Genomic DNA, 10,487 nt, shown 5'->3' on the forward strand with positions numbered 1-10,487 from the left:
ATTCATTTTGTGTGAACATGTTTAATCTCATGGAGAAATAAAAAAAAGTTAGAACTTATAGTTTTAAACATACAATAACACTTGTACACTTGCAAAATCAATGCATTAAGAATAAAATAAATATTTTAAAATTAAATTATTTTTAACTATAAAATTTTTATTTAAAGAAGATTAATAATAAAATAATAGTCCTTCCATTCTAGTTTATGTAAACCTATTTCCTTTTTTGTCTGTTCCAAAAAGAATGACCCATTTCTAAATTTAGAAACAATTTAGGTTAAACTTCATATTTTACCCTTAATGAGAAGCTTTATAACCATACAAATACTCTGGACCTCTTTTTGACTTGTTTAGGATCGCAAATTCCAAAAAAATTTATTTTTTCTTAAATTTTGTGTCGAGTCAAATAGGTTCACATAAATTGAAACGAAAGGAGTATCACGTAAAATAAAAAAGAGAATGATTGTGTTTAGCATTTTGTGGAACTCAAGAAGAACAAATGCAACTCACATCATTCTTGCATTAATTTGGAGGTTCAACCTTTACAGGATGCTATTATGATTAGGAAGCATAGTGGATGTTAGTGACTAGTAGTAACATGGTTGGTCCTATTTGATGAAGACAAATAGCATCAAAATTGACTGCTCGGCCCGCGTGGGAACATCTACTCCTTCCTTTCTCTTTCAACCCCCTCTTTTACTGCCTAAAACTTTCAAACGTAAAGCCCGCCACCATTACCATTACACACCTGTCTCCCCAATTCAAAATCTCACTTTTCTCCACTGTGCTTTTCCTCGTTTTCTCTCATCTTTGAAAAAGAGAAAAAAAGTATAGCTTCCAACCCCAGCTTTTCTTACCTTTTCCTTTTTCTGTTTTCGGTAATACTACTTGTTACCTTCACACTAGTCATACATACACTTGGTGAGTTGACAATGAAATTGTTATCTTCATCCTCTGTTTCCACCACTTCAAGCAATGCTAATTATACTTCCAAGGTAAGTTGCATTTCTGGGATGTTGCGTCGCCTTCTTTGCTCCAACAGTCTTCCAACTCATCCCTCAGATCATATTAGTCTGTCTACAACGTACCACTACTGTGATCGTACTAAAGAAGCAGAAGCTGATGGACTGTCCTTAAAACCGCCTGGGGTTGTGGCAAGGCTGATGGGGTTAGAATCGATGCCGCCTTTTAGCTTGGATCATGCAAAGGCAAGCAATACCAGACCAATCTCCCGAAGCCGCTCTATGAATTCCGTTGATTTGTTGAGAGAAATAAAAGGGAGAAATCCACCAACCTACTTGGAGCTTGAAGATGAGAATTTCTTTATTCTCAGCTTTGAAAGCAGAGAGATTATGTCGAAACAGAGGAAAAATAATTTTGCAGAAACAAAGCAGAGAAGAAAAGAGAAGCTGAATAACAAAGTGATCCTCATGCACAAGGCTCCTCAGAAGTTTACAGTACTTAAAGATTCAACCAACGTCCTTAGACCAACAGATAAATTTCTTCAGAGTATATCTGTTGGGATGGAAGACTATGAAGGAGCAAAGATAACGAGGAAGAAAAAGAAGAAAAAACGTGAAAGCTTTGCTGTAGAAAAAACCCTAACACAATCTGATTCAGAGAAATCAAGCCCAAATTCAGTTCTTTATTTTGCTGAGACCCAAAATTCAGGTAGTTACGCTTGTGCTTCATAATTTTAGATTGTGTTGCATTCTCTTTTTTTCTTTATTAACTAATGTGCATCTTTATTTGAATGTCGTTATCAGAGAAGTTCTTTAGGTTGACAAGTTCAAGATCAAGGAGAACACTGACCGAGGAACTTGAAAATTACAGGAAGCTGAAACTGACTGCAGGTGATAATAATGGAGTAGAAGCCAAGAAAAGTGAAAGAATTTGTGCTGAATCATGGAAGAAGGAGTACAAGCATTCTGAAAATTGCGTACAAATATGGAGTGGTTTCAGCATATTGGCAGACAGAGAGACGGTGGAAAGAAACTGGCTACAGAAAGAGATTTGCAATTTTGAATACTGCAAGGAGATCGTTGGGGGCATAGGATTAAAAATTCTTGATCAGTTGTTGGAGGAGCTAGTAGATCAACTTGTTGAACAACCCTTATAGTATTTTGTATATGTAATACAACTTTCTTAAGGTTCTTAATTTTGGACCTCAACTCCATAAGCACCTTTTATCCTTGTGTAAAGAAAACTCTAGTTTTTTTTTTTTTTTGGATGTGCTAATAAGAAAAATAACATGCATCAAGAAAAGGAAGAGCTTTTAGCATCTGACTAATATTTAAGATTCAGACCTTCATTAACTGCAAATAAATGTGTCACGACCCTAAACCAGACCCGGTCGTGATGGCGCCTCTCGTGAAGACAAGGCCAGCCGACACAATTCCAATTCGAAGTCAAATACCTAAACAGCAATAAAACTGGCTAAAATATGATTTAATAGTACTAAGTAGCAGATAATATCATAACAATGAAATATACAACCCAAACACAACCCAAAACCGGGGTGTCACTAGTCATGAGCATCTACTAATGTCTAAATACAACTGACAAAGTCTGAAATGTACTAAGTACAGACTAATGGAATAAAGAGGGAGGAAAGCAGTGCTGCGAACGCCGGCAGCTACCTTGCTAAACTCCGGTGACTCTGCCTCCGATCAACCAATACCCGCTACCAGGTTCAGAAAATACCTGAATCTGCACATAAGGTGCAGGGAGTAAAGTGAGTACTTCCAACTCAGTGAGTAATAATCATAAATAAAGACTGAGTGGTAAGAAATCACGAAAAGTGCATCAACATGCTGTATAGAAGCAGTTCAAAAACCAGTAAGAAAGCACTGAAGCTGTAAAATCCCTTAAAACATCTTAACTCAGTTTAAACTCCTTTGAAAATGACTTTTTCAACAGTTACGCAAACGAATACAGAACAACTAGTGTAGATAAGCAGAGAAATCCGCCCCTCGAGCACAAATACACAATTAAACAGGTAAATAACAGGTAAATATGAAAGATAAACGCATAAAGGTTCGCCCCTCGGGCACAATGTCAACAACTCCGCCCCTCGAGCAATATCTCAGAACAATACCAACCCTTCGGGCAATCACATAGAACAGTACCAGCCCCTCGGGCAACACATAGAACAATACCAGCCCCTCGGGCTATATCTCACATCACAATGGGTACCCGCGCTCACTGAGGGTGTGCAGACTCCTAGAGGGGCCCCTTACGGCCCAAGCGCAAATAACAAGCCATCTCGTGGCATCATAAACGGGCTCTCGGCCACATATCAATATCAAGCCACCTCGTGGCGTACAATCTCAGGCCCTCGGCCTCATAACCAAAATCAGTGTATCACCGCCGCAGCGTGCAGCCCGACCCAAAAGATATCCTCACAACACAGGCCCTCGGCCTTACTCAGTCAAAAATTGCATATGCCCCTCGGGCAATAGTAAAACAGTGTTTCTCAGCCCAAAAAGTCATTTGAGTATTAAAACTGAGTGAACATGGCTGAGTTTTGAAAACACTAGAAATAACATAACTGAGTTCAAGTATAAGGTTAAAATAGTGAGGAAATATCAACAACAATCCCCGAAGGGTTCAAATAATTGGCACGAAGCCCAGATATGGCGTTCAGCCCAAATAATGATGATAGCATATAGATTTCAATCAAATACGCGGTAAAATCATCAATCGGGACGGAACCAGTCACAATCCCCAATAGTGCATGATCCCACGCTCGACATCAAGCGTGTGCCTCACCTCAATATAGCACTACGATGTGAATCCGGGGTTTCAAACCCGCAGAACATCATTTACAAGCATTACTCACCTCGAACCGGCTAAATCTCTAGCTCGCGACGCCTTTGCCCCTCGAATTGGCCTCCACGCGCGTCGAATCTATCCAAAATCAGAACGAGGACGACAAAATATGCCAAGGGAACAAAGCCCAAGCGAAAACAATCAATAAAGGGCACAAATTCCGAAATTACCAAAACCCGACCCCCGGGCCCACGTCTCGAAATTCAGAAATTTTCACACCAACGGGTTCCTTATCTCCCCACGAGTTCGTACATATTAAAAATACTAAAATCGGAGTCCAATGACCCCTCAAATCCCCATTTAAAGGCCTCTTAAACTCAAGCCCTAATCCTCCATTTTTGCCCTTTAATTCCTTTAATTACAGCTCTAATTTCATGAAATGCTACCATAGAATTGTATTTTAGGTCCAAAATCCTTACCTTAATGAAGTTCCCTTGAAATTCTCCTTCCAAATCGTCCAAAAGCTCTCAAGCCGAAGTCAAAAATGGTGAAATAACCCAAACTTGCGAAATGAAATAACATATATGCTCTGCCCAGGCCTTTCCGCATTTGCGGTCTAAAATCCGCTTATGCGGAATCACTTATGGGACCAAAACCGCTTCTGCGACTAAACTCCCGCATCTGCGACATCGCACATGCGGTCACCATACCGCTTCTGCGGTCTCTGCCCATCTGACCCTGTTTCGCTTCTGCGATAAATCACCCGCATCTGCGGCGCCGCATCTGCGGTCCCCAAACCGCAGATGCGAAAATACCAGAAGCAGCAAATCTGAAGCTACAATCAACATCTAACTTCTCCGTTAAGCACCCGAATCACCCCGAGACCCCCGGGGCCTCAACCAAAAGCACAAATATATCCTAATACCGTATCCAAACTTGTTCCAATTTTCAAAACACCTCAAATAACATTAAATCAACCAAAACACATCGGATTCAAGCCAAACTTTCTAAAATCTTCCGAATTCCGTTTTTGATCAAAAAGCCAACCAAGCCACGTCTGAATGACCTGAAATTTTGCACGCACATCCCAAATGACATAGCGGAACTTGCAACTTCCGGAATTCCATTCCGACCTCTATATCAAAATCTCACCTAACAACTGGAAAACGCCAACATCTAAATTTCGCCAATTCAAGCCTAAACCTCCCACAGACTTCCAAAATGCATTCCGATCACGCTCCCAAGTCTCAAATCACCTGACGGAGCTAACCAAATCATAAAAATTCCGATCCGAAATCATATACAAACAAGTCAAATCTTGGTCAAACCTTTCAAATTTCAAGCTTCAAACTGAGAACTGTTCTTCCAAATTCATTCCGATTACCCTGAAGACCAAAACCGACGGTTTACATAAGTCGTAATATACTACACGGGGCACACATTGCCCGAGAACTGGCGATCAAAGTGCAAAAACTCAAAACGACCGGTCGGGTCGTTACATCCTCCCCCACTTAAACATATATTCGTCCTCGAACGTGCCCAGAGTTGTTCCAAAAGCCGATCAATTGCTGAATAACCTTACCATGCGCATACCCGGGGGTGATCCCACGTCACCCTATCTCATATAGGTCTGATAACACATCATAACTGAAATTTCACAATCCAATCTAGCCCATAAGCCATAGAACCACTTTTCCACTTCTGAAATCTTCAACGATAAGATTCCCGCATTTATACCGTGAGTAAGACCGAGCTGTAATAACCCATACCTGCAACCTCAGATGAAATTGCATGATATACCACACAACCAAACGCTTGCAGCGATAACTTCTAATCTTAACAGCCGCACACAACAACCGAATACCGGTAGAAACCTCTTATCCACTAAAGTCCCATTCCAACACTTTCATATACTGCCAATGATAAATAAAACACACAGTAAGCCATAACCATTTCTTAGATCAACCATTCATGAAGCCACTTCTCCTTCGGCAAAGACCATAGCAAATTTCCGAGCCGAACCTCGATATTATCCTTCCAACATGCTGAAATCGAATCCGTTGTATTCATTAAAGATCCCAACGACCTTATCTAATTCCAACACAACTACTCTGGTGACATGACACCTCAATACAGACTAAAGTCACAACTTGCACAATACGCGCACCAATAAGCAACAATCCGAACATACTCAAATTATGAAAATAATTCAACTGAAAGAGCTGAACCTCAAGCTCCCCATGCTCGAAATAGACAACCATACACAACTTGATGTCTGGAACCAAAACATAAATCATCATCCTCACGGTGAAGCAAATACCTAACACCATACAACCCGAAAGGACATAACCGATACTCCATTCATCGAGCAACACCCAATTGAACCGCACCATATGTGCCTATAACCCACAAATCATAACACCTCGCGACACAGAAAGGTAACTCATAGACCTCCCCAGATTACTAATAAGCTCAATAACAGTCGAATCAACACATCCCCTCAATAATGCAATTCGGAGCCAACCAAGCCGACTCGAATTAGAACACACATCCACATTGGCCTGCCAACAGACCTCTTATCAAGGTAACCCTGAAGCTGCTCCCTCGACTCCCTTAACTCTACCAGTGCCAGACGGTACGGTTCCCGACGTCAAATCAATACCGAAATCAACAACCTTGCCTGGCGACATGCCCTACCACCAGAAACACTTCTGAGAAGTTCCTCACCACCGGAATTGAATCAATATGAAGAGCCTCTACACTGACATCCATCACGAGAGCCCAAACAAGGCAGACAATCCTTTCCAGCCCTCCGCTAGGTCTTTGAAATATGAAACCACTCTACCAAGAACATAATCTGCTGAACCTCGCCACTCATTTCGTGGCATTCCCGGCATAGCCAATAGCGCCACCTTAGCACAATAGCCCAGAATAACATAGCACGGAGACCACCAATCTGCACCCAATATCAAGTCCATAATCTGACCTACCAAGCAACAAAAGATCCACTCGGGTCTCCAAACTCTGATAGTCGCTAAACAGTGCCGATACACGCGACCCACGACCACAACATAACCTGTTTATGAGAACTCCCAGTCTCCAACTACATATAGCACACGCATCACCATATCCGATCCCAATTCCACCGTCGGAGTATACAACACACCTCTAATACCCAATCATCCATGAGAGGTACTACTATAATTCTTCTATGCCACCAAGCAAACTCGAATAAGTAGTCGATCCACAAGAAAGTGCCGCAATACTACCGAGGTACCCTCAACTTAATCACATTGCCTTTTTCTGAAACATATACCCTCGTCAAATTACCTCCAATTAGCAATACCATTTTCTTAATCATCTGAGGATCATTTCCCTAATCATCTGAAGCTCATTTCTCTAATTATCTGAAGCTACCCGCTGCCTAAGAGTTTTATGACCTTCCTTTCAGAACTGAACCGCAACCTTACACACGAAATCTCAATCCTCCACAACATACCGCATATACCATACCATCCTAGGATAACGTGAGAACTTCATATCTCTTCCGAGCTACAAATATTTACGTACTCAACTAGCCAAGAACTTTCCATTTGATTCCATCTAGGAGAAATCACTATACATCCCATGCTCCTCATGCCAGTAGAAGATATACATCTCTAACCGTGGTAGAAATTATCAAGAACTCTACGAATCCCCTTTTGCACAAAATCGAACCATCAGGACTGACTCCTTCTAACTCAACCAAGCTACACAAGCCATCAAAACCCAATGGCATTACCGCGAAATTCCTGTAGAAACTCATTACCTCGTAAACACCCAAAGAACTAATCATATCTTTACCATACCGATCTGGCCTACTACCAAGCTATCCGAGCTCCCTTCTGATTTACCTTCACTTGATACTCCTTCTTGCTATAACATCACATTTCCTCAACCCAAACTTACCGCACGAGACCCAAGCATAATACCACAGGGCCTAAGGCTTACAACCCGCTGAATACTCTTTTAAATGTTCCCAAAAGCACCACATTCAAGATACCTACCCTGAAAGGACTTACTGTGAATCCAAAGCCATTACCTTCACCTTCCCGATTCTGATATATAGAATCCCATAACTAATATAGAAAATACCACAAGTCTTGCCATCTTCCACTGAAAACTCAGTTTCTAGCCACAAGTGCAACTTGAAAGCCTCCAATTATTGCATGTAAAATTTTGAACACAATGGAACTATTCTCTAGAGTCATCCACTCTACTCAAACCGTAGTTTGATTGATTAAACGAACCGAACAACTTGTGCTTCATTAGCACTCCGACACTGCAGAATGTAACCTCATTCCACTAAAACCAAGCAACTTCCTGCCCTATGCACCGGGCATTCCTTACCAACAACAACTCAAGTCATTCCCCGATTCTCGTACACCCATAAAGCATAACATAACCTTTATTGAAATTTCCTTTACTCGAGCCATAACTGATTCACAAATACGCCTCAAACTGGAACCATTATAGCACATAACCGTGCAATCAACTATTCAATAGCAGGCTCCCCGACTTGGCTTGAAGCCATAGATCAAAACACACACCATAATTCATAACGCATATACTTTATTGCTGCCATAATACCATAGTGAGATATACTCAACCCTTCATAAGCTCGTGGAACACAGACCATCTGGTACTTCATATCTTCTGCAAATCTCGCATTTACTATCGCAACAATTAGACCCACTCTCTTAAGCGACCCAAATTAAATTCACACATATATTCACTTGTAAATGGGATCTTCTAACTGACAACATAAGGATCACACAACTCCAGAACACTTCGCAGGAGATAACCCACCTGCTTCGTCTCAAACTATCATTTATAAATATACCTTCCACCGTCATAACCATTACGTAGTCACTTAGTCCTCCTGAGTCTAAACTCATACCGTAACATGAAATTTACTTCACTCCCAACTAGGAAACATGAAAAGATTCTTCACACACCCATAACTCGGGGCTATACATCCAATCACAATGGAAATCAAACACCTAATAGATCATCTATCCTCCAGCACACCCTTCTCGTCGCTTCCAAATCATATGATCACATCTCATAGTCACATCACCCTCATCACGTAATAACCAGTCATTACTTCCCTTAATAGGGGCACAACAAATAGATCCAGAAACATGTGCTCACGCAAGCAACCGCTCAAGGCTCAAGCTATAGGTAAGAATCCGGCCTCAAGTCTTTCTAGACTGGCCCAACATCAACACACCGAGATCATATCTCGCCCCTCGATCAGGGAATCACAAGCCATCAATGCACATCTGATACTGAGCGCTCATGTGCGCATACGAATGCGTAGAAGGAATTCAAAGAGTTATATTTCAAGCTGAATCAAGGACGCACGATTAGAGTTCAAGAATGTGAAGTTTTTCCTAAAGGTTCTGCAGCCTCTCGAGGATAAATACAGACATCTCTGTACCGATCTGCGAGACTCTACTAAACCTGCTCATGACTCGTGAGACCTATGTAACCTAGGCTCTGATACCAACTTGTCACGACCCTAAACCCAGACCCGGTCGTGATGACGCCTCTCGTGAAGACAAGGCCAGCCAACACAATTCCAATTCGAAGTCAAATGGCTAAACAACAATAAAACTGGCTAAAATATGATTTAATAGTACTAAGTAGCAGATAATATCATAACAATGCGGAAATACAACCCAAACACAGCCCAAAACCGGGGTGTCACTAGTCATGAGCATCTACTAATGTCTAAATACAACTGACAAAGTCTGAAATGTACTAAGTACAGACTAATGGAATAAAGAGGGAGGAAAGCAGTGCTGCGAATGCCGGCAGCTACCTTGCTAAACTCCGGTGACTCTGCCTCCGATCAACCAATACCCGCTACCAGGTTCAGAAAATACCTGAATCTGCACATAAGGTGCAGGGAGTAAAGTGAGTACTTCCAACTCAGTGAGTAATAATCATAAATAAAGACTGAGTGGTAAGAAATCACGAAAAGTGCATCAACATGCTGTATAGAAGCAGTTCAAAAACCAGTAAGAAAGCACTGAAGCTGTAAAATCCCTTAAAACATCTTAACTCAGTTTAAACTCCTTTGAAAATGACTTTTTCAACAGTTACGCAAATGAATACAGAACAACTAGTACAGATAAGCAGAGAAATCCGCCCCTCGAGCATAAATACACAATTAAACAGGTAAATAACAGGTAAATATGAAAGATAAACGCATAAAGGTTCGCCCCTCGGGCACAATGTCAACAACTCCGCCCCTCGGGCAATATCTCAGAACAATACCAACCCTTCGGGCAATAACATAGAACAGTACCAGCACCTCGGGCAACACATAGAACAATACCAGCCCCTCGGGCTATATCTCACATCACAATGGGTACCCGCACTCACTGGGGGTCTGCAGACTCCTGGAGGGGCCCCTTACGGCCCAAGCGCAATAACAAGCCATCTCGTGGTATCATAAACAGGCTCTCTACCTCATATCAATATCAAGCCACCTCGTGGATTACAATCTCAGGCCCTCGGCCTCATAACCAAGCCCTACCCAAAAGATATCCTAACAACACAGGCCCTCAGCCTTACTCAGTCAAAAATCACATAAGCCCCTCGGGCAACAGTAAAACAGTGTTTCTCAGCCCAAAACATCATTTAAATATTATTTGAGTATTAAAACT

General features: G+C 41.5%; 1 protein-coding gene across 1 annotated transcript; it reads left to right on the forward strand.

Moving 5' to 3' along the window:
- The first annotated feature begins 609 nt into the window (after positions 1 to 609).
- Positions 610 to 2,242, forward strand: LOC109213819. Its single transcript, XM_019377656.1, has 2 exons — positions 610 to 1,671; positions 1,767 to 2,242. Exons 1-2 carry the CDS (start codon positions 933 to 935, stop codon positions 2,117 to 2,119), a joined length of 1,092 nt encoding a protein of 363 aa, XP_019233201.1. The 5' UTR covers positions 610 to 932; the 3' UTR covers positions 2,120 to 2,242.
- The last annotated feature ends 8,245 nt before the right edge of the window (positions 2,243 to 10,487 follow it).

Source organism: Nicotiana attenuata, unplaced genomic scaffold, assembly GCF_001879085.1.
Source record: "Nicotiana attenuata strain UT unplaced genomic scaffold, NIATTr2, whole genome shotgun sequence".
NCBI classification, from domain to species: Eukaryota; Viridiplantae; Streptophyta; class Magnoliopsida; order Solanales; family Solanaceae; genus Nicotiana; species Nicotiana attenuata.